The 25,354-nt window shown below is 45.6% G+C and overlaps 1 protein-coding gene across 1 annotated transcript in view; it reads right to left on the bottom strand.

Annotated features, from left to right (window-relative positions):
• Positions 1-25,354, bottom strand: part of LOC124720359 (ankyrin repeat domain-containing protein SOWAHA-like) — a 106,448-nt gene that overhangs the window by 58,168 nt on the left and 22,926 nt on the right. The window contains exon 2 of the mRNA XM_047245690.1: positions 4,363-4,939. Within this exon, the coding sequence (XP_047101646.1) occupies positions 4,363-4,928 (566 nt within the window). The 5' untranslated portion in view covers positions 4,929-4,939. The remainder of the gene's footprint in view (positions 1-4,362; positions 4,940-25,354) is intronic.

Raw genomic sequence — 25,354 nt, 5'->3', positions numbered from 1 at the left:
TTGCACCCGGAAAGAGCAGTGCAATAGAAAGGTTTGAAGAAAAGCCGGGAGCCGACCATGAAGACCCCACTCATACAATGTGGCGAGGATGTGATGCCTCCATGTGGTGTCATACGCCTTCCGCAGATCGAAAAATACAGCAACGAGATGCTGACGTCGGGCAAAGGCCGTACGAATAGCAGATTCCAGCCGCACCTAATTGTCCGTGGCAGACCGGCACCGACGGAAGCCACCCTGGGATGGACTGAGGAGACCGCGCGACTCAAGGACCCAACACAAACGCCGCCCCACCATACGTTCGAGCAATTTGCACAAAACGTTGGTGAGGGTAATGAGACGATAGCTGTCCACCGCCAGTGGGTCCGCACCGGGCTTCAAGATGGGGACAATAACACCCTCTCGCCATTGCGACGGGAACACGCCTTCGCTCCAAATGCGGTTAAATACGGCGAGAATGTGTCTCAGGCAGTCCCGGGAGAGATGCTTCAGCATCTGCGCGTGGATGCAGTCCGGTCCTGGTGCTGTATCAGGGCAATCGGCGAGGGCAGCGAGGAATTCCTCTCGCTGAAAGGAGCATTGTATTTTTTAGAACGACGCGTGTGAAATGAGAACTGCGTCTGCTTGGCTCGCTCCTTTAGAGAACGAAAGGCGGGGGGATAAGATGCAGTCGCCGAGCTCTTAGCAAAGTGCGCGGCAAGCTGTTCAGCAATGGCGGCAGCGTCCGTGCAGACAGCGCCGTCCAAGGAGAGCCCAGGTACACCCATAGGGGTCTGGTATCCATAAATCCGCCGGATCCGGGACCACACGAGCGAGGGGGAGACACGGGAGCCCAAGGAGGAGACATACCGCTCCCAGCACTCCTGCTTACGCCGTGCAATAAGACGGCGGGCCAAGGCACGGAGCCTCTTAAAGGCGATGAGAGTCTCCAGAGACGGGTGCCGCCTATGACGCTGGAGAGCCCGCCTACGGTCGCGAATAGCCTCAGCAATCTCCGGCGACCACCAGGGTACAGCCTTCCTCCGAGGGAGTCCAGAAGAGCGGGGGATGGCAGCCTCGGCCGCCGAAATGATGGATGTGGTTAAGACACAGACCACCCCGTCAATGTCACCTTGGGGGGGGGGGGGAGACTCAATGGTTGCAGCAGAAGTAAAAGCCGGCCAGTCAGCCCTGTGGAGAGCCCAGTGGGGCAGGCGCCCAGAAGAATGACACTGGGGCAGTGACAAATAGATGGGAAAATGGTCACTACCACAGAGGTCAGGATGCACTCGCCAGTGGAGGGATGGGACAAGTCCGGGGCTGCAAAGAGAGAGATCGATGGCCGAGAAAGAGCCATGGGCCACACTGAAATGCGTGGGAGCACCGGTATTCAAGAGGCTAAGGTCGAGCTGAGCCAACACATGCTCCACGGCCCGACCGCGGTCATCGGAGACAGTCCCACCCCATAGAGGGTTGTGGGCACTGAAATCGCCTAGAAGCAGCAAAGGTGGCGGGAGTTGAGCCAGCAGTGCAGCCAAGACATGTCGGGGGAGCTCCCCATCCAGAGGAATGTAAACAGAGCAAACAGTAATAGCCGGCGAGAGCTCAACCCTGACAGCGACTGCCTCTAAAGGCGTCTGAAGGGGTACTGGCGAGCTACAAACAGAGTGGTGAACAAAAAGACAAACCCCACCTGACACTCGTTGACAGGCAGCGCGGTTCTTATAGTATCCCCAATAACCGCGAAGGGCGGGGGTCCGCAGTGCTGGAAACCAAGTTTCCTGCAGGCAATGCAGAGAACAGGGGAATCACTCAGAAGCATCCGGAGCTCAGGCTGGTGGCGGAAATAACCACCGCAGTTCCATTGGAGAATGGAAGCAGGAAGGGACTGGGAGGGCGTGAATGCGACTAAGAGGCAGACAGCGCCTCAGAGCCAACTGCTGCGACCGGGGGAGAGGCAGCTGAGTCCATAGGAGAGGCCCCCAAGGGTTCCGTGAGGGCGAGATCCGCGGCAGAGGCGAGGATCTCCACCTCATCCCCGGAGCCAGGACTATGTGCAGCAGGCGGTGCTGAAACCGCCGGAACGTCCTTCTTGGACACATGCCGTTCCTTCTCATGGCGGCCCTTAGGGTGAGAGGGCTGGGAGAGCTTCTCTGAAGGAGCGTCGGAGGCTGACAACGACGCAGAAGCCCTACGACCAGCAGGTGGCGGAACCTTCAGCCACTGGCTGACATCTGGCTGGGAAGGAGAAGAAATGGAGGAAGGGAGAGCCCCGAGGGACCCCTTCCGCTGGAGAGGAACCGGCGGAGGCAACGCCGGCGGAGAAGGAGGGGAAGGGATCGAGCCTCCCGGTTGTGGAGCAGATGTCACTCCTGAAGTAAGCGTGGGGGGAGCGACAGAAGAGGGTTTGCCCCAAACTGCTAAGGGGGCAACAGAGGAAGGCTTGCCCCCAGGCACGAGGGGGCAGACAGAGATACATGGCCCCGAGGGCCCACTGAAGGCGGCACAGATGAAGCGACAACCGTCGCTCGCGTGGGCGATGATAACGTGGCTGCAGCATAAGACGTTCGAATGGAAGCAGGATACAACCTTTCATATTTCTGTTTAGCCTCTCGATAAGTAAGCTGGTCCAGGGTCTTAAATTCCATTATCTTCCGCTCCTTATGAAGAACGGGGCAATCCGGCGAGCATGGAGAGTGGTGCTCCCCACAGTTGACACATACAGGTGGAGGTGCACATGGTGAATCAGGATGAGAGGGGCGTCTGCAATCTCGACATGTAGCGCTGGATGGGCAACGGGAGGACATATGCCCAAACTTCCAGCACTGGAAGCACCGCATCGGGGGAGGCACGTATGGCTTGACGTCGCAATGGTAAACCATCACCTTGACCTTCTCGGGCAAGACATCACCCTCGAAGGCCAAGATAAAGGCACCGGTGGCCACCCTGTTTGGCTTGGGACCTCTATGGACACGACGGACAAAATGCACACCACATCGTTCCAAGTCGGCTCTCAGCTCGTCATCGGATTGCAACAAGAGGTCACGATGGTAAATAATCCCCTGGACCATATTTAAGCTACTGTGGGGAGTGACGGTAACAGGGACATCACCCAGCTTATCACACGAGAGCAACGCTCGTGACTGGGCTGGGGAGGACGTCTTGAGGAGGATGGTCCCATTCCTCATTTTTGACAACCCCGCCACTTCCCCAAACTTATCCTCCAGGTGTTCCACAAAAAACATAGGCTTCGTCGGAAGAAAGGAGTCACCATCAGTCCTGCTGCAGACAAGGTATTGCGGTACGTAAGGCTCCCGCTTGGCACTAGATCGGCGTCCCTCCCATGGCGCAGCCAACGAGGGGAACGTCTGAGGCTCATAGTGCGCAGCATCGAAGTCGACTCTACCTCGCTTAGAGACGCTGGTGGCCGTGCGACCACCAGCTTGGTGTGATTTATTGCGCTTCATTGCGCCATATCCGCCCAGATGCCACCTACTCCGAACGAGGGCTCTCCCAAAGGGCGCCACCCAGCCAAAGCAACGGGTACCTGGCCGATATCCCGTTGCCCAGAGTCCCCGTGCCCCAGACAAGATGGGCACATTCGCCTTGGCATGCATGAGGAGGAAACAGCTCTGGCATCTGTAGTGCGATCCCTGCGTGGTCAGGGGGCTACCACCAAGAGGGTACATGACGACCCCACCACAATTGACTGGCTACCGTGCTGGATTTTAGGTGTTTAAAGGGTCCACAGTTGTCGTAGGTGCTAAGAAGAAGAGAGCGCACAAGGCGAGAAGGAGACAACCCAGAAGATGTTGGGCATAGTCCCCCCCACACGACAATAGGTAACATGCAAGATGGTGGAGCATGATGGACCAATAGAAAAACACCACGTAAGGTGTCCTTCCCCAAATGGCACGCACTGATGACGGAAATTTGGAAGAAAAAAGGAGGTCAAACCCAAGAGGGGACCATCACAGAAGGCCGAAACATTTGAGACTCCTTTTAGTCACCTCTTACGACAGGCAGGAATACCGCGGGCCTATTCGAACCCCCGAACCCGCAGGGGGCTTCTGTCATGACAGTTGATGCTAAAACCGAAACAACCACTTTATGTATACATGTAGTTTAACAGAATAATGTCTACAAACGCTCTGATTATTTTTTAGCTAACATACCTGATAATAAACTGGGTTCAGTTTAGGGATTCACTGAAACTGCTACAAGAGAGCAATGATAGCACTGACCTATCGTGAATTGACTGTCTATGATGCTGATTTATACAGCAGATACAAATGTAAAGAAACTCAGTGGCAAAAATTATTGACTTGGAAACACAAACACATCCAGAACTGAGAGACAGGAATGAGAGATTTTCCTCACGCTCACCTGCTTTTTGGTGGTGGGTCGTACAGCAGTCGGTTCACTTCGATCAAGTCTTCCGGCTGCTTCCGCATCGCATCTGCCCACCCCTGAGTGGCCATCACCTCGAACGGACAGGTCTTAATGAACGCCAGTGCAGCGCGCTTGAGGTCACTGCAGGAGTGGCGGACTGCGAGTACGGCTGCGGCTGCTGCGGTCTCAACAGTCAGCTGAGCGGCCACCTGCCGCTCGCACTCCGCCTTCAGCCGCGACGCCCCGTACTTATCCGCTGCGGCCAGCAGCTGGGGGGCCGTGCCAGGCATATGGGGGGCCCGCAGGGTGTACAGGTAGGAGACCAGCTGCCTCAGCACCGGGCCCTCCACGTCGGCAATCCGCACCACGCCGGTGCTCGTCTCGAGGGTGTCGTGGGCGAACATGGCCGCCAACACGGGGCTCCTGTCCGCGAGGACGGCCCTGTGTGCCACCAGCCGAGTGTCACCTGCCTCGAGTATCACCATGGCGTCGTCCCCGGCGTCCAGGAGTGCACCCAGGTCCACAGTCACTGTCTCCGTCACGTCCTTAACTGCTTCCATTGCAGACGATTCTGAAACACGGCAACACGGAGCAGCTCTTTCAGCATACAGGTGACTGACGATACTTCTACGAGAGACAGGCACACCTCTCTCCAGCAACAGCTGATAAATGTTGTCTGTCATCAGTCAGTTTCAACACTATCACACCCTTTCTGTCAGACTGATGCCGTTGGTGAGTAACTGCAAATCTTTAGTAATAATATTTTCAAGAGTTCCTTTCCTTTCAGCACATTTCACTTGGAGTACAAGCTCCAGATGCGGCAAAGACATTATCCCCAAATTTTTTCTACAGCGAAATGTTTCTTGGTCTGGAAATGGTTCAAAATGGACATCTACCAAAATATTAAAAAGGTTGTAAAGATCTATAGTAGTACTTTATTCAACGGGATATTCTCTTTACCTCTCATGTTATTCAAGAAAACAACACAGTCCACGAGACTCAGGCCATAGACACGGGTTACCCAGTAAATGCTGTGATTCTTGACTTCTGCAAGGCGTTTGATGCAGTTCCCCACAATCGTTTAATGAATGAAGCAGAGAATACAGACTATAAGACAAATTGTGTGATTGGATTGAAGAGTTCCTAGATAACAGAGCGCAGCACGTCATTCTCAATGGAGAGAAGTCTTCCGAAGTAAGAGTGATTTCAGGTGTGCCACAGGGGAGTGTTGTAGGACCGTTGCTATTCACAATATACGTAAATGGCCTTGTGGATAACATCGTAATTTCACTGACGCCTTTTGTGGATGATGCTGTAGTATATCGAGAGGTTCTAACAATGGAAAATTTTACTGAAATACAGGAGGATCTGCAACGAATTGACCCATGGTGCAGGGAATGGCAATTGAATCTCAATGTAGACAAGTGTAATGTGCTGCGAATGCATGGACAGAAAGATCCCATATCATTTAGCTACAATACAGCATGTCAGCAACTGGAAGCAGTTAATTGCGTAATTATCTGGGAGTAGGCATTAGGAGTGATTTAATATGGAATGATCATATAAAGTTGATCATCGGTAAAGCAGATGCCAGACAGATTCATTGGAAGAATCCTAAGCAAATGCAGTCCGAAAACGAAGGAAGTACGTTACAGTACACTTGTTCACCTACTGCTTGAATACTGCTCAGCAGTGTGGGATCCGTACCAGATAGGGTTGATAGAAGAGAGAGAGGAGATCCAACGGAGAGCAGCGCACTTCGTTACAGGATCTTTTAGTAATCGTGAAAGCGTTACGGAGATGATAGATAAACTCCAGTGGAAGACTCTGCAGGAGAGACGCTGAGTAGCTCGGTACGGACTTTTGTCGGAGTTTCGAGAACATACCTTCACCGAGGAGTCAAGCAGTATATTGCTCCCTCCTATGTGTATCTCGCGAAGAGACCATGAGGATAAAATCAGAGAGATTAGAGCCCACACAGGGGCATGCCGACAATCTCTTTCCACGAACAATAAAAGATTGGAATACAAGGGACAACCGACGCAGGTACGCAAGGTACCCTCTGCCCCACACCGTCGGGTGGCTTGCGGAGTATGGATGTAGATGTAGATTGTTTTATGGTCTGAATCTGTATTATTCGTCATTTCACTAGCGGTTATGCACGTACCCTTGCAGGAGTTGTTTCACACAGGGGATCTACGAGTGAGCTCCTGTCTCAAGACTTTATCGGGAGAATGACTGATTCATGTACAGTGGCAGACGGTCTGAATCGGGCTCAGCAGAGTACGTGGTTCTAATTTTCATCCACCAGAGTAAAGTAGGGGACAGACACATTCAACGAACAAGCCAAGAGAATGTTTTCGTGAATTATTCTGTTTACTTCTTGAATGATTTTTTGTTTATGTTTGTACAGTTTTGTATACGTTTCAACAGTGTGAATGATGCGTGAATGTGTAAATATGTACATCATTGTCATACTGACAAACGCTGTACGAACTAGTGTGAGAAATTTTTAAGACACCGAATGCAGACGTTTTAGGAAGTACGGATTTTGTAAGTAATTATCACATGGCACATTAAGAAGATCGATGACCAAAAACTTGATTGTATTAATTAGACACTCAAACTTAATAGTGTGGCGAGCATTTGCGTTTAAGAACAATCCTTGCTTAGCAGCTGTTCAGATTTCGGGAAATACGTTACCACAGACTTGCTAACGTGAATGAAAGGGTTTGCCCATGACTGTTACGATTAGCGCGGGGTTGGCAGTGAACTTTTAATTCTAAATTTTAGAATATACCAAAATTTTGTTAGTACTTCTACCTTTCACTCAAAATTAAGACCTTTTCCCAATTCTCAGAATAGTTACGCTGTATGCAGCCTGGTGCGAGTCGCAGTACGGTAGGTTTCTGCTCGACCTTCCTACCAGTGATCTGCTGCAACGAGTTCACAGGTAGGTGCAGGCAACAGGAATCGTGCTGACGCACATGGAGCACATGCCGGGGAAAACAGTAAAAAAGCCGTGGTACATTGAATCCGTGGTTGAGGGAAATTTAGTAAATCGGTACACGCGGAATTTTGAACCCAACCCATTTCGCGACGCCGGACAGACTGACAAGAAAGAAGATGTAATACAGAGCGCAGCGAGGCAGCAGGCAGCGTCATAGCGGTATCAACGAGCAGCAGTACATAAGAGCAGTGATGCTAACTTACACGATGAGCGGGGACCCTTACATTGGTACGGCAGGCTGAGGTGGTCTGACACTCGGTTTCAGCATGCCGAGGCTGCAGCATTCAATGAAAGGTACGTTTGTTACGTGTGTGTGTGTGTGTGTGTGTGTGTGTGTGTGTGTGTTTTCAAAGAGTAACATGGAAGGTGATAAACATTTTAAAATACGATAAAAAGAGGACGGACCCTCAATGAATAGAAGTGCTTCACAAACCAGCAGGGCTGAACAGAGAGGAGTAGGCCTAGTAGATGTTACAGTAAAAAGAGGACATTTTTGACGATGTTTCTTTGTTATTTACAGGCTGTGGAGTAGAAGCTGCTTCAAGTACGTCAGTTAATGTAACTGGTGGAGATAATGTAGAGCCTGGAAGTGACATAAGCATGAAATCGGTAACAACCAGTTCTGTGATGGCAATGCTAGGAGTGTAACTAAATCAAATGTGTCAAATTTGGATACAAAATTTCGTATAGTATCGGTGGAACAACATAAACAGGAAACAGTAATGCAGAAAATAGAACCAAGATGTATGCAATAAATGTTTGCAGCTATAATGGGTTCTATAAAAGATGAACATACTAATTTTGCCGAAACAATTGGCCAGAAAATCAACGAAAAACTTGTAAGGCAAACTGCGGTTTAAAAAAGTGAGAAAATGATTTGAAGTCGTTAGAATGTAAAATAGATGGCAAAATTTCTCAAATTGAGAATAACTCCCAACAATCCATTAGAACTGTAAAAATTGAAGTAACAGATGCCTTTAAGAAGTTACTATTGCAAACGAAGGGTAGATGTGATAAAAGAAATGCCAAATGTATGGATGAAGTAAAAAGTGTGTGTGACCTAGTGGGTGTGTCAGAAGAAAATGTTTTTCAGCTGACTGACTAGGTAGAAGAGGTTGAAAATAAGTCGGGTGAGCATAGCAGTAGATTATGCCAAGTTGAAACTAACCTCAGACATGGAACTAACACTTGTGGGTGTAGTTTTGTAGCAGAATCGTCTGAAATATCGTATGTCGCTAACACGCAGTTTTTACGTTTTGATCCAACAGGAAATGCACTTCCAAAAGAATTTTGTGAGGTATTATAACTGCCCATGAACTGGCGAAACAAAATTATTGCAGCTCCGAGGGATGACTTCCATAAATTCGTTAGTTATTTGGAGAGAGTTGACAAGTTGTTGTATGAGGAGGAGCATACAAATCATAATGAGTGTAGAAAAGTTGTGGTATGTTTTCAAAGAGATAGTATCGACAGCAATTGAGAGATATATACCACATAAATTAGTGAGTGATGGTACTGATCCCACATGGTACACAAGACGCGTCAGATCGTATGCCAAATTTAAAAGAACTCAAAATCCCCAAGGTTGGCAAAGTTTTACAGAAGTTCGAAATATAGCGCATACTTCAAATTCGAGATGCTTTTAATAATTTCCACAACGAAATTCTGTCTCGAAATCTGGCAGAAAACCCAAAGAGATTCTGGTCATACATAAAGCACACCAATGGCAAGACGCAATCAATACCTTCACTTCGCGATAACGGTGAAGTCACTGATGACAGTGCCACTACAGCAGAGCTTTTAAACATGGTTTTTCGAAACTCCTTCAGCAAAGAAGACGAAGTAAAGATCCCTGAATTCCAATCAAGAACAACTGCCCAGATGAGAAATATAGAAGTAGATATCCTCGGTGTGACAAAGCAGCTCAAATCACTTAATAAAGGCAAGGCCTCCAGTCCGAATTTTATACCAGTCAGATTCCTCTCAGAGTATGCTGATAAGAAAAGCTCCATATTTAGCAATTATATACAACCACTCGCTCACAGAAAGATCCGTACCTAAAGACTGACAAATTGCTCAAGTCACACCAATAACCAAAAAGGGAAGTAGGAGTAATCTGCTGTTTTATAGGCCCATCTGATTAACGTCGATTTGCAGTAGGGTTTTGGAACACATACTGTATTCGAACATTATGAAGTACCTCGAAGGAAACGATTTATTAACACAGTCAGCACGGATTCAGAAAATATCGTTCTTGTGAAACAACTAGCTCTTTATACTAATAAAGTAATCAGTGCGATCGACAGAGGACATCAAATTGATTCCATATTTTTAGGTTTCCAGAAAGCTTGCGACACGGTTCCTCAGAAGCGTCTTCTAATCAAACTGCGTGCCTACGGAGTATCGCCTCAGTTGTCCCACTGGATTCGTGATTTCCTGTCAGAAAGGTCACAGTTCGTAGTAACAGAAAGTCATCGAATAAAACAGAAGTAATATCCGGCGTTCCCCTAGGAAGTGTTATATGCCCTCTGTTGTTCTTGATCTATATTAACGACGTAGGAGACAATCTGAGTAGCCATCACAAATTGTTTGCAGATGATGCTGTCATTTACCGCCTTGACTTGCAAAATGATTTAGATACTATATCTGTATGGTGTGAAAAGTGGCAATTGACTCTGAATAAAGAAAAGTTTGATGTTATTCACTAGAGTACTAAAGGAATTTAGCTGAATTTCGATTACGCGATAAGACACACAAAACTGAGGGCTGTAAATTCAGCTAAATACTTAGGGATTACTATTACAAATAACCTAAATTGGAACGTCACATAGATAACATTGTGGGTAGAGCAAACCAAATACTGGGATTCATTGGCAGAACACTTAGGAGAAACAGGTCTACTAAAAAGACTGCTTACACCACGCTTGTCCGCCCTACTCTGGAGTATTGCTGTGCGGTGTGCGATCCGTAACAGGCGGGACTGACGGATGACATCGAAAAAGTACAAAGAAGGGCAGCTCGTTTTGTATTATCGTGAAATAGGGAGATAGTGTCGCAGACACGATACGTCAATTGGAGTGGCAATCATTAAAACAAAGGCGTTTTTCGATGTGACTGGATCTTCTCACGAAATTTCAATAACCAGTTTTCTCCTCCGATTGCGAATACATTCTGTTGCCACCCACCTACATAGGGAGAAATGATCACGATAAAATAAGAGAAATTGGGGCTCGCACAGAAAAATATAAGTGCTCTTTTTCCCGCGTGCCGTTCGAGAGTGGAACGGTAGAGAGACAGCACGAAGGTGGTTCATTGAACCCTCTGCCAGACAGTTTTTTGTGAATAGCGGTGTAATCACGTAGAAGTAAATGTTGTATCGAACGACCGAACAATGCAGAATCGCGGCACAGTGTAAACGTTAACACAATTGGCGAGTACCGTGGAAATAGCAGGGGCGGAGGTGCCGAGAGGTGGCGCTATCCACCAAATGATAGGCGAAATAATGGGGAGCAGGTGCACAATTATCGACCGTATTCTCCGGTGTGACAGGACGATGTAACGCCAAGGCGACAGCAAATGGTGGTGGACATAAGAAATGGTACAGAATCCGAGAATCTGTTAAACTAAATGCCGTCTGTGAAAGGGCTAGCGTTTACAAGATGGGAAGTACTAATTTGAACCCGCTAGCAAAACCCTACGTACGTGTTAGAACTAAACAGCCAGGAATTGTGAGGAGCAAAAGAAGGTAGTAACAGGCGGAACGCGCTATATACAAATCTGTACATTTAACGGAGGTTTAGGGGATTGTTTGGACGGACACACAAAATGAGCACCGTGTTGCAGACGAAGTGGGTGATGTATTTGCGGAAAATCTGACAGAACGCGATTGCCAGAAAGTCTTTAGTAACCAAGTTGAAGTCTAGTCATGTTCTGGGGAAGGAGAAAGTATAGATGGTGCAGAATTACAGGAGATTACTGGTGTCAGTGTAGAAGAAATACTAGCGTCTATAAATGACGACGTTGGTGAGGCTACTAGGGAGAGGCAGGAAAATGGTGACCAAATCGGGGTCAGCCAACTAATTGTGGGAAAAAGGGAAAGACAGAAAGGAAAGGGAGAATGACGAAACGCTGCAAAAAATTTGAGCTTTCATTTAGTGAACAGAATAGGGAGAAAAGAGTAATTCTGCAAAAATGTGTCTAATTTCTGGAAACAGAAGGTTTCGATTGAAGGGAGGCTGTGAACGATTTGTTGGAGGAGGGTTCTGACACCAGCAATGAAAGGAAGGTGTTGAGTCAGCCAGTAAGTATTCTGCAAGTGTGTAACGAAGAAGTGCAGTGTTTAGCAGATAGTGGCAGTGGTTTATGTTGGTTAGAATCGTTGCCAAATAGAAATGAAGTTGTAATAATGCCAGTAATGGGGGTGCAAATAATTGTAGCCACAGAAAAGAGTTATAAAAACGTGTTAAACACGAAGTTCTCTTGCCAGTAAAAAAATGGTGTGCAAGTACTCCAAAACGTCCTTATAATATGTAAGCTATGTATATAAAAAAAAAAAAAATTGGTGTAGATCTCCTTAACCAGTATAAAGGGAGATTAAATTTTAATGAAAACATAGTAATTTTTTAAATAAATGGGAAATAACTGAACATTTACGCTAGTTGTCCATCCAGCGGAAATGTAGAACGTTAATAAGGTTTGATTTATTTAAAGCACTTTAAGACAAAAATTTCTGAGGTATTACTTTTCTGCTAGCCCTTACATTCGCAATCTCAAATTTTACTTTCCGATTCGTTTTCGTGCCTTTTATTAAAATACTAATAAATACAATGTCTGGAGTATTATTCCGTTTTATTTGTAGTGCATGTGACATATAAAATGAAAGGAAAAAGCTAAAAAGATTGCATGTAGGGACTCCGCCCCAGGACCCTCGGTTTACCGCTCTGAACTGTCTCTGGTGCGCCAACCGCTGACTGGGAGCTGTGCTGACAAATGACTCATTCCTCGTCCGACCCGCCCCGAAATACCTGCTGTTTGCTAAACGCTTGGCCTTCTGGAGCCCCCATTTATGTCACACTGACGTCTGGCCGAGCCCTGCAGAGACCATAAATCTGTAGGGAGCAGGTGAGCTGCCCTTGTGAGTGTAAAGGAAGAGAGAGACGTCTGTTCGACAGAGAAGGTAGAATAATTTCTGGCGGCGAAAACGCAAACGATTTGGAATTATCCAGTCTTACGCTTTCCCAAATTTTCTCATTTAAGTATGCATCTGTCTCTTCTTGCAATATAAAGGAGGTAATTTTCTGCCTTGCACAAGAATCCAGCAGACATGCGTGACGCTAAATGAGGAGCATTTGGGTTATGTCATGTTGCTTTTAGCGCCCGGTGTCTCGAAACAGATGCTTGGCATGCACTCGATGCAGCTGTTTTCATTTAAGCAGAGGGGCTGCGTCTTTAAGGGAAGTGGAATCTCTCAGGAAAGAAAGGCGCTATAGTAAGAAACCAACCCTGGCATTTGACTAAACTGAAAATGGGAATCCACTGAAAATCATTTTCAACGCTGACGGCGGATGGATTCAAACCACCTCTTCTCCCGAATCCAGGGATTGCTAGCTCAGCGGCTCGGCTCGCTGAACTACCCGGGGTCGGTGGAGAATCGAGGAAAACCGGTTGTTGTACACTGTTTAACAATAAAATAAAATGCCCCGCAACAAACGATTGAATTCTGACATAGCTGGTTTTTCCTTTACACGTGCATGTTTAGTCATTTGACACTGTCTGAATGAGGACACATCTTTAAGATTTAACTGTGCATGAAGTTGCTGGCTTCAGTTACTGCGGTGTCACAAGAGCAGAAACAGATTTTGTACAAAAGGGTGAGGGAGGGATTAAGGGCGCTGCCAGCTCGGAGGAATTCAAGCAGCGCGCTTTTGGAAACGAACGAACTACAGAATGCGCTGTCTCATTCTGTAACCCCCCACCCCAGCCAAAAAATGGTTCCATATCGGAACTGACTTTCATAACTGATACTACCCAGGTGATAAGATTCGGTCACCTTCCGGCATTTTGTCCACTAATGACAGAAAACTGGGCAAAAGTTTTGAAAGGAATACAGCCATCGCCATTTAGGCGATAGTTTTCTTGATGAACGCTTTTCTTGGGCGACACAGCTGAATCCGGGTGCATTTTTGTGCACTGATTATAATTTAATGTTATTTTCTATGATATTTACCGCTTCGCTGCCTTGTGAAATACTGAAATATGGCAACCCCAAAGCTCTACCAGCCTCCAAGTAACGACTACAGTGCTAACATTGAACTGCTATAGGCAGGTACAAATCTATCTTTGGCCTAACTGACTACTGACAGGGCGTATCCCCCTTTCGTCGTGTGATTGGAAATCAAAATATCTTTCAATTTCAGTACATGGTACCTACGTCGTAAGTACTTTCGTTCGGGTGATAGTGGGGCCCCGGACATTCTGCACCACTCCTTTCCCTACCTCCTTGCGCCATTTCGTGTAGTTTGTTCTGTTACTGCGGGATATGTTCCTTTTTTGTTTAGTTTTGGTGCTAATGGGAGCGGCTCTCTCTCTGCCCCCCCCCTCCCAAACCCCTCCTCACCGTGTGTGTGTGTGTGTGTGTGTGTGTGTGTGTGTGTGTGTGTGTGTGTGTGTAGATTACTGCACCCGTGGTACACGCGTAGCTTATTTCACTAATAATCACGATTTCCCTGCTCTTCGGTTCCAGCCTCGCCACTGATTAATTCTAGAATAAAAACAATCAGCAATGGCGGCCAAAGACTTCCGGCACAGAAAGTCACACTCGTTCCGCCAGCGGCCTTGTCAGGAGGGCTGCGAAACTGCGTTAAAAATGTCGAAGAACCAGCAGTGATCAACAGCACGAGGATGCAGGAGGCAATGGAAACCACTTGTGATAGGCGGTAAAACATTTTGTCATTCCAAAAATTTGAAAGGGAAACCACGTATTTGTTGCAAAAACTTAACTGCGATTTTATAAAAGAAGCATTATAATCATTGAAAATGGCAGAAAAAGAAGACAAGGAGAGAAAACGGGAATCTTTACGATCCTTTTCTATTACTGTTTTTGTGAGATGGCCTCGCTAGTTCCGGCGAATGCCTGAACTGAGCAAAACTTTTGATTTCTGTGTTAATATATTGTACTCCGCATCAGAGACAACAAACAGTGGAAACCGGTTGTAACGACGTAGAAGGGACCGACGGTTTACGGTAGTTATAGCTGACAGTCGCACAAACCGGTTTTTGCTTTGGATTTTAATAATAATTCCACGTCTATAAATTTTAGGCTGTCTTGGAGTTGACTTTCGGAAAAGCAGCAGAAATACGGTGCACCTACATACAGTTTTTACAATGCGGTATTTGTGGAGAGGGACTGAATAGGAATTTTTCTTACGTTTGTCCGCTACGTACAGCAATATAATGCCATCAAAATGCAGGAAACTTCAATAAGTGAAGAAAGAAGGAGCAACGACGTGAACGGTTCACTCATATTGAAGATAGTCTTGGACTGAGCGAGGTAACGTGTTGAGCACTTTTAGAACTTGCACTGAGTGCTGTGAGGTAGGGCAGCCAGGAAGGACACACCTCCGCTTCAGTTACTGGATCACAAAATTTAATCAACAGTACCAAAATGGTAAGAGAGTATTCTGAACATAAATTACAGGTAGGCCTACACTTGCTCCTATGTTTCTCGTTAAAATGTTCCTCTAGAACTGACATGTGATTACATTTTCACGCAATTTGGGTGCATAGATCCTGAGAAATCAGTACTCAGAACAACCACTTCTGGCCGCAATAACGGCCTTGATACGCCTGGGCATTGAGTCTCACAGAGCTTGGATGGCGTGTACAGGTACAGCTGCCCACGCAGCTTCAACACGATACCACAGTTCGTCAAGAGTAGTGACTGGCGTATTGTGGCGAGCCAGTTGCTCGGCCACCATTGACCAGACGTTTTCAATTGGTGAGGCATCTGGAGAATGTGCTGGCCAGGGCAGCAATTGAACATTTTCTGTATCCAGAAAGGCCCGTACAGGACCTGCAACATGCGGTCGTGCATTATCCTGCTGAAATGTGGGGTTCCGCAGGGATCGAATGAAGGGTAGAGCCACGGTTCGTAACATCTGAAATGTAACGTCCACTTTTCAAAGTGCCGTCAATGCGAACAAGAGGTCACCGAGACGTGTAACCAATTGCACCCCATACCATCACTCGGGTGATACGCCAGTATGGCGATGACGAATACACGCTTCCAATGTGCGTTCACCGCCATGTCGCCAAACACGGATGCGACCATCATGATGCTGTAAACAGAACCTGAATTCATCCGAAAAAGTGACGCTTTGTCATTCGTGCACCCTGGTTCGTCGTCGAGTACACCATCGCAAGCGCTCCTGTCTGTGATGCAGAGTCAGGGGTAACCGCAGCCACGGTCTCCGAGCTGATAGTCCATGCTGCTGCAAACGTCGAACTGTTCGCGCAGATGGTTGTTGTCTTGCAAACGTCCCCACCTGCTGACTCAGGGATCGAGACGTGGCTGCGCGATCCGTTACAGCCATGCGGATAAGATGCCTGTCATCTCGACTGCTAGTGATACGAGGCCGTTGGGATCCAGCACGGCGTTCCGTATTACCCTCCTGAACCCACCGATTCCATATTCTGCCAACAGTTATTGGATCTCGACCAACGCGAGCAGCAATGTCGCGATACGATAAACCGCAATCGCTATAGGCTACAATCCGACGTTCATCAAAGTCGGAAACGTGATGGTACGCATATCTCCTGCTTACACGAGGCATCACAACAACGTTTCTCCGGGCATCGCAGGTCAACGGCAGTTTGTGTATGAGAAATCGGTTGGAAACTTACCTCATGTCAGATCATTGTAGGTGTCGCCACCGGCGCCAACCTTGTGTGAATGCTCTGAAAACCTAATCATTTGCATATCACAGCATCTTCTTCCTGTCTGTTAAATTTCATCTTCGTGCTGTAGCAATTTTAATGGCCAATCGTGTACTTAACACATGTAACCACAAAACATGAATGACGAATACCCTATTACTCCATCTCTGTTCTTTGAAAAAAGAGCACACATTGGGATTTAATTTTCTAGTTTTCTATGACCGCAGCCAACTCAGTTGCTTTAACTTTAAATGCAGTACAATAACGCATACTACAATATACTGTCCTACTTAAGGTAATCTGTTATATTTGTTTACTTTTCGCATCTAAGATGTGCGTACGCACTTTGCATTTACGATGTATTCGTTGTGAGGCCTAATTTGAAGACAACAATCTGCTGCAATCGAAAGTTCAAAAATAAGCGTTGCGTCTACGAATACGCAACAACCAAAAACGAACATTGAGCGTTACAGCCGATGTGTTTCCCCAAAACTGGATTAAATATCGTACTTTTATGCGATAAGTCGCAAAAAGAGATGTCGTACTAAGCGACTTTTTAAATATATTGTTGACACAGGCTTTAGATGGAACCATTAGATTTCGGTGTCACGGCCAACAAGTCGTTAAAAGTGATGTCGCTATGAACAGTCTCGAATGTCTGTACACGCAAGGCCGTGTGACCTGTAATCGAGAAAGTGGGCTGATGATTCCTCCACTGGCAAAGGATTCCGGATTGGTCAGCCATTCGGATCCCTTTCAGGGGACTGTCTAGGGGGATGCGACCAAAGGAAAAGGCGGAAAACGAACGAAAGGTTTAGGTTGTATGACCTGGGGCATGGAATGTCACAAGTTTGAACTTGTGGTAGGGAGGGTGCAAAATCTGAAATATGAAATGGTAAAGGCTAAATATAGATACAGTGGGGTTCAGTGAAGCGAAATGGGAAGAAGACATGGGTTTCGGTCACACAGGTATACGGCAGTATCAACAACGGCAGAAAATGGTACAACGGGAGTAGGATTCGTTATGAAAAGAAAGGTAGGACAGAGTGAATTACTGTGAACCGTTCGGTGACAGGGCAGAAGCGGCGATTCAGTATATAAAGGGAGATGAAAATGTATAATCCGTTCATCATAAGAATAAAGATGATGTAAACAAAGGCCGTAGCACAGTTACACTGGTGGTGTTAACACTCCTAGAAGTAGGCTCTACTGGTGTATCAGGTATCTCATTACTAAGTTCCGTTAAATAAAACGCAGATATTCTAATATATTAACAGCCATCAACGTTTTTCGTAATCATGCTTTAGCTACGTGGTTTTTATTTCAAAAATCGTATACAGTCACAGCCTCTGCAGCTTTGTGATCTGATTGTTGCGCTCTTAATGCGCAGTATGAAGATGGCTGAGGCTGCTTTCTGTTCCGTGGTGAAACATGCATGTGGAATACGGCTAAAAAGTGCCGAGAAATAGGCTGTTCGTAATGTTTTTCATAAATTTATGGAGATTATCGGCTTTGAAGTTCTCCAGCGTTATGTATAACGCAAGTCACGAACGAACGTATAGCGCAGTCGGTAGCGTAATGGAAAATGGTTCAAATGGCTCTTAAGCACTATGGGACTCGATATCTGAGGTCAGCAGTACCCTAGACTTAAAACTTCTTAAACCTAACTAACCTAAGGACATCACACACATTGATGCACAAGGCAGGGTTCAAACCTGCGACCGTAGCAGCAGCGCGGTACCGGACTGAAGCGCGTAGAACCGCTCGGTCACAGCGGCCGGCGGCTCATAGCGTAATGGAATATGAACCAAATGCGGTTATTCGCTGGTTAAAATCTCCCGTTCAATTTGAAATAACTACATCTCCTAATTATAAAACACAATTTTTCACGAATAATGCACGTCTTGTTTCTAATTACATAATGGACTCTAAATTCCTGTTTCCATTTCAAATACAAATTCTTAATTATCGATGATTCATGAAAGACTGTTCATACAAGTTGTTTAAATTAAGAATCCTAACAATTTAATTTTTAAGGCAAAAATAAAAACCAAATCCTCTATATTTGGACTAGGTCCATCGTTTTATACCACAGACGTAGTATCACAGAAACGTGAAAAACAGTCATTTTCACAGCATCGAGCACATAATACAAATGCTGCACAATTACACTTGCTACTGCACCATTACAGTATGAACCCAACAGAACTCATGTGGAGCCAAGCTGCGCGATTTGGCGCGAGAAGCAACAAGACTGCTAAGCTGCCAGACGTACAGGAATTAACGCACCCATCTTTTTCGCACGCCACTGTCGAACGCTGGCGGGATATAGAATGGCTCGTCATAAAAGAAGAGAAAATGCTGCGCCTGGTTGTTGGCTTTGTGGATTCTGATGATGATAGGCAGTGGCTACAATATTTAACTATACGGTGAAATCCTTCGATACTCTCTTACGTTACACACAGCTTATGCAGAAAACTTACCGTGCGGTTGGGAATTTTCATCATGCTTGTTTTCAGTTACAATCGTACGTAAGCTAGAAACGATAACGTGATGCGGTTTTCTTCTAGTCGCCAAAGCAGCGTATTGTGGGAAATTTGCCGTGTATTATTTGATGCTGCTTAAGAATGACATTCGAAGCTGTATTGCTCCTCTGCTCGTCCCTCTTTACGTGTGAACTGCAGCTGGCCACGCCACACCAGGCTGGCTGCACCAGCTGACTGGTCAGTGCTGTCCAAGTTAAATGCTTGTTCCAGCAAACGCGGAAGAATACATAGTGCAATGTTTACATCATGTTTATTCTTATGATGAACGGATTATAGTAGTAATAGCGGACTGGAATGCGGTGGTAGGGGGGAGGGGGGAGAAGCAAGGGTAGCAGGAGAATATGGGACTCGTATAGAAGGAACGAGGAAGAAGAAACACGAGTTCAGCAATAAAACTCAGACAGTAATAGCAAATACTCCGTTCAGGAGGATTCCAGTTAGGTTACAGTATGGCCAGGCAGAGATCCCGAAATCAGGTATTTGATTGTCAGGTGTACCCAGGAGTAGATATAGACTCAGATCACAATTTAGTAGTGGTGAAGACCAGGCTAAAGTTGAGGAGACTAGTCGGGGAAGAACCAATATGCAAAGATGTGGGAAGCACTAAGGAATGAAGAGATACGCTTAAAGGTCTGTGAGGCTACAGATACTGCAGTAATGTATAGCTCATTAGCCACTTAGAATGGACATCTCTAAAAAGGGCAGTGACAGAAAAAAGGTCAAGTAAACCGAAGTCCTAAAACACGTACGTTATGAGCTATGAACACTTTTTCATGGTCGATACTGTGAAACTAGCAGTAAATAGTTTTTGTATCACTCTTTACAATGTGTCAGTCGTTTTGTATTCCGTTCTTTGTACCTTACGAAAACGTCTGTACTAGTGGAGAAGTCACTTGTGTCCTGGCGGAAAAATTTAATCATCCCCCACCTGGGCCCGCATCTCGTGGTCGTGCGGTAGCGTTCTCGCTTCCCACGCCCGGGTTCCCGGGTTCGATTCCCGGCGGGGTCAGGGATTTTCTCTGCCTCGTGATGGCTGGGTGTTGTGTGCTGTCCTTAGGTTAGTTAGGTTTAAGTGGTTCTAAGTTCTAGGGGACTGATGACCATAGATGTTAAGTCCCATAGTGCTCAGAGCCATCCCCCACATGAACGTCATTTCCGCATCGTGAGAATTCTGAGGGGCAACGATCAACGTTCGTTAAGTTACTTCCTCTGTTTGCACACACACCTGCAAATCTATCGCTATTTCCGTTGGAAACGATTAGAATAAATATCTGTTGACATCGTGTATCAGCTATGTGTGAGCATTAGGGAGGCATTTCGAGCCATGGAACAGAAGGAGTTTTGGAAATGGAAAATAAAGTTTAGAAAATGCTGTGTGTTCCAGTTGTCGGCAAAGAAATTTAGGACGAATCACGACAGATACGCATAGGAAGTCTAGTTACGTTGGATTCCCCGAAAAATTCCAACAATCTTAGATAAATAAGGGTATACACGAGAACTGCGGAAGTGGCACCTCATCTAGGAATGGTCGCAAGTAGAAGTAGGCCGTCCTGCGAATGAGTTAGGAGGCAAGCTCGCAAGCGCAATAGATAGCTAGAGCGGAAATTTTGCGTCAGTGCTGGAATTACAGATGCAGTGCGAAAGGAAAGTGCGAAAAGGTAGTCTGAAACCATAAGAAAGACGACAAAAATTAATGTTTTATTGTTGAAGAGCTATTCTGCAGCAGCGGGATACAGTAATATCCTTTGTCAGAGTACTGGTTCTTACCAGTGAATGTTACAAAAATTTAACTGAAAACTAAAACAAGGAAAAATTCTCGGGTTTTTCCCGGATCTTCCGGGTCGTATACACCCTGTAATAAAATTCAGTGTACAGTGAGGCCGTATTTTTCGGATAGGCAATACTTGCACTGCCCTTGTGCGCCACGGCGAAGTGAGCGTCCGGCAGGACTGCTCCTACCACGGTGTTAGGGCGGGGCAACGCGCGTTCGCGCCCCAGTCGGGTCGCGTCGCAATTTGCGGGGCTGTCCCGTGTGAACCTGTGAATGTACAGAAGGGCGCGCTGCGCCACACACGCTATACGCACCTGAATCTGCGCCCAGCCTTACGTACTGCACGTGGTCACCAGTACTGCACATACCTTCCTGTATCTTAAAATACTGCACTGCTTTCGGCTGTGGCCACATTAATCACTTTTCTTGTAGCGTTAAAATAACGTATTAAGACTCCTGAATTTCAGCAACACACCCCTTAGTCCCACCCTGGAAGGTCACAGTATCGGAAACATTTTTTCACAAATCAAGCACTAGCTGAGACTAAACGTGTGTACCACTTACGAAATGGCCTTCGTACGTCATTACTTTTATCACGGTCTATAACATCTTTCAGTGTGTGCGTGACAGCAAGAGCGGTTCATCTAAACAGATTGTGGCGCTGTGTAATGCCTCGTGGCTGATACATACCAATACATATTACTACTTACATATGTGTGTGTATCGTAGAATGGAATTTTGAACATAAAACGTATTATGCTATTGTTCACCTCTTATACTATTTTGTATATTTAGATCGGGAGATGACTCGTCAATGATCTGGAACTAGTAATCAGTAAAGGAGTTTCAGCGATCTTGAACTACGATTTTTATCGACACATTTTAACACAGAAGAGCGAAAACGGTAACTTTTATGCTGAAAGGTATACTTTGCACTGGGTTGGCGCCATCTGCGACCATAACTAACATGGTCCACATTTCATTTGCAACTTGGAATGTAAGCTTCATGGCGCATTGGGAGCGTCTTGTTTAGCTTCAGTTGGTGGTCGATTAATAGGCTAACCATTATTATTATTAGCCCTTTGTCACGGAGAGCAAAGATGTTTCTTCTAAAGGAGGTTTTCTACTATGAGTTAAAGATACCTCAATGAAGCATAGGTTCTTGCGTGACTTTTAGTGGACGAAAAATTATCAAGTCATTTAGGATCAAATTACATAGAACTTCAAGAGAATTCGTATAAAGAAGATGTGGTGGGCAATGAAGAAACAATCCACACAGGTAACAACACTCCAAATGTGCCACAAGGTCTAGCAGAGTGCGTCCAGAAGATGCTCCAAGAATATGTAAAAGTGGTTCCGCCATGAAGTCTACAAAAATCAGCGAATAACTGCCGCTGGGAAAGAAATATTTTAGAATCATTCAAAAAAATTTTCGCTCTTGAAAAAGTTGTGAAAATTTGTGACCATACAATTGTATCATCTGAATGCAAAAAAATGAATCTCTTGTTACAGATTCTGGACTATATGCTGTACAGTAACGCTTACTACAATACACTGTCCTACTTGACGTAATCTGTTACATTTGTTTGCTTTTGACATCTAATATGTGCGTACTCATTTTGCATTTGACGATGTCTTCGTTGTGATGCTTGATTTGAAACCAACAACCTGCAGGAGTAGTTTGAAAATACGCGTTACGTCCATAAAATAGCAACAAAAAATGCAGAAAAAAACGAATATTGGACCTTACAGCCGATGCATTTCTCCGAAAATAGAATAAAAATACTTAGTTTTATTCGATAAGTCGGAAAAAGACGTACTAAGGGAGTTTTTAAATGTAGCGTTCAGATAGGGATTACATGGGACTGTTAGATTTCGGTGCTGTAGCATTCACGTAAGGTTTAAATGGAACCATTAGATTTTGGTGTTACAGGAGACAAGTCGTTAAAAGTTATGTGCTACAGACGGTCTCGACTGAATTTATCCACAGGACGTGTGGCCTGTAATTGAAAAAGTTGCGTGCCAAAGCGTATCTTCGAAGGTTTTAGCTTTAAAAATCATTTCGATAGGGCAGCGGCACATTTAGATTGCATGCATTAAGACAATTCCCAGCGTAACATCAAAGAAAAATAACTGAAAGGTAACTGTCATTGTGAAACATGAAAGCAATAATTAACGAGCGTATGGCATTGGTGGCCGGGTGACCCCTCGCGGGGCGGTTCTGCCGTCGCTCCACAAGTTCTGTAACGCCCCTACGGCGACTTGCGAGTGAATGAGGACAAAATGATGATGAAAGACACACAACACCCAATCACGAGGCAGAGAAAATCCCCGACACCGCCGGTAACCGAACCCGAGACCCCGCGCGCAGGAAGCGAGAACGCTACCGAAAGACCACGAGCCGCGGACAACATGAAAGTGAGATTGCGACATAGGAAATTAAGTATTTAGCAATACATTACTCACAACCACGTACGACATTATCAGTGCCATTGAGGACAAACTCTCTCACACACACGCCCTGCTGTAGGAAAGCAAATGTCCCAGAAGTGGCGAGGCAGCGGCTCTGACGTCACGTGACACCCCCCCTCGCCCTTTCGTAACGCCCGCAACGAACGCTGCACGCCGTGGCCTTTGTGTAGTGCTTCGTGTAAGTTTCTTATTTTATTTTTTCCAAGAAGCGAGCACTGTCAACGCTTCCTGCTACAGAACGCTGCATTCCGAGTAAACAACTCCGTCCTCCACTTGCCTCTACGTCCGCTCAGCATTGTTGAGTAACGACACGGCTGGGATTGTAAGCCCCTGTCGTAATACCTGAGGCCGTACATTGCAGTTTAACGCGAACAGTACTTTGTGCAGTCCACCTTATTTCTGGACAGTACAGATTTTACCTGCACCACGCCATACGTGTAGACGGGATACGATCGTCAAGACCCGAGCAAATTATAGGTTCAGAATGTATCCTTACAAACACTTCACTGTCATTTCTTGCATTACAAGCGCTTTGAACTCTAAATCATCTCCGCTTGTATTTTCCAAAGTTATTTTCATATCAGTCTTACAGAGAAGCTTATATGTCGCAAGTTTTTAACGTAATTAATTCGTATGAGCTGCCCGTTCACAACATTTTATCGATTCCGTTGACTGTTGGCTGCCCTGGTATTTATCCGAGTGCTCGAATTATTCTGTCTGCCCACTAGGGCTGCGCCAAGTACGATGGCTTGAACGGCTAATCTGTAGCAGCAGTTTTTGCAGCAATCTGTAGTTATTTTTAACAGTTCGTAATGCGCGGGCGTTATCTGGGCTGTGATTGGCTGATGCCGAACAGACTGAGCAGTCACCATATTCGGTTTTTATACTACCGGAGCACTGGTGCCACATTTAGTGGCTTTGTATCGGAACTTATGTGCAAAGAAAAAAATCCACCGAACACTCCGTTACCTGTGCGGTTTCTCACAATATAACAAGGCGATATATCGGTATACACACGCCTGTAAGCTGCAGTAACGTCAGGGTCAAATACCAAGTTTGATTTCTGCCGCTTCAAATTAACTACAGTAAGGTCAACACTGTGGGTCACCACACACAACTGTTGACGTCATGGTAGTTTTGTTAAGTCCTATATGGAAAGTTTCGTCAGAGAAAAATTTCGTTAATAAAGCTTTGCATGAACTTACAAAAACTGTGCCATTCGTCATGTGAAGACTGGGTACTGCCTCTAACTGTGAGAACAGACACGGCTACACCTGTGATTATAGTTTCTTCGAGGTTTCCTCAGTGACCTCTGCACATGTTGGAACAGTATTTGACTGCCGTGTCGGCTGCCGAGTCCTGACTGCACTGGACTGGACCGATGTAAGGGGTCGTGGGTTCTCTTCCGCTCAGAAATCCGTGCCTCGCCGTGGTGTGTAAGAATGCGGGGTGCAGGAGGCCCTGCAGTATCTGTTGGGGCCTAGAATTTTTTTTTTCATTTTTGGTTATCATTCACTATCGTTGTTGGTCTGAGTATTTACCTTTGCTGCCATTCGTTCTCACCCGACGATTAACTGCTGTTAAGATAAACAAATAAAGATTTCATTAATAAAAAATTAAAAATCAGCTCCCTCATTCTCATTTCAAGAAAGAATGTCTCCCTAATTAATTTTGGGTCTCAAAGAAAAATATTCTGGAAGACCCCTAACCAAAAGAGATTACAAAGATGATAGTAATTCTCTTTTAGGCGCGTTAGAAAGTAACTGCGATCACAGATACAATTTTTCATGTTTTAAGTCTACCTAGGCAGTAATGATAATTTGCATTTTGTTTTATGTAAAGAAGTAAAAAGAGTAAATAATTTGTACAGGTGATACGTATAAAGAAGTATTCAATACTAATTTTCATAGTAGGAAAACATGGAGAGATAGTTGTTTCAACGTGATAAAAAAGGAGACTAAAATTATATCTCTGACTTGGCAGAGTTAACATGTCCTCTTGGAATTGGAAAAATTTACCCGACGAAATAAAGGAGGCATGAATGTCGAAGGGCGTATTTTCATAAATTATAAATAGAACAATATTTGCAAACACTAGATTTGCCGAAGTTTTCAGCAATTTAACCGTGAATAAACGAGAAACGGAGTCATTTGTGAGCGGTAACGAAAATTCCTTATATTATCTGTATAAGTCAAATATAGTAGAGGGCGAACTGTGCTCTACACAACGTTGTATCACTTACTGTGACGTTTC

The sequence above is a fragment of the Schistocerca piceifrons genome, chromosome 11, assembly GCF_021461385.2.
Source record: "Schistocerca piceifrons isolate TAMUIC-IGC-003096 chromosome 11, iqSchPice1.1, whole genome shotgun sequence".
Classification (NCBI taxonomy): Eukaryota; Metazoa; Arthropoda; class Insecta; order Orthoptera; family Acrididae; genus Schistocerca; species Schistocerca piceifrons.
This window is presented reverse-complemented; position numbering and strand designations above follow the sequence as displayed.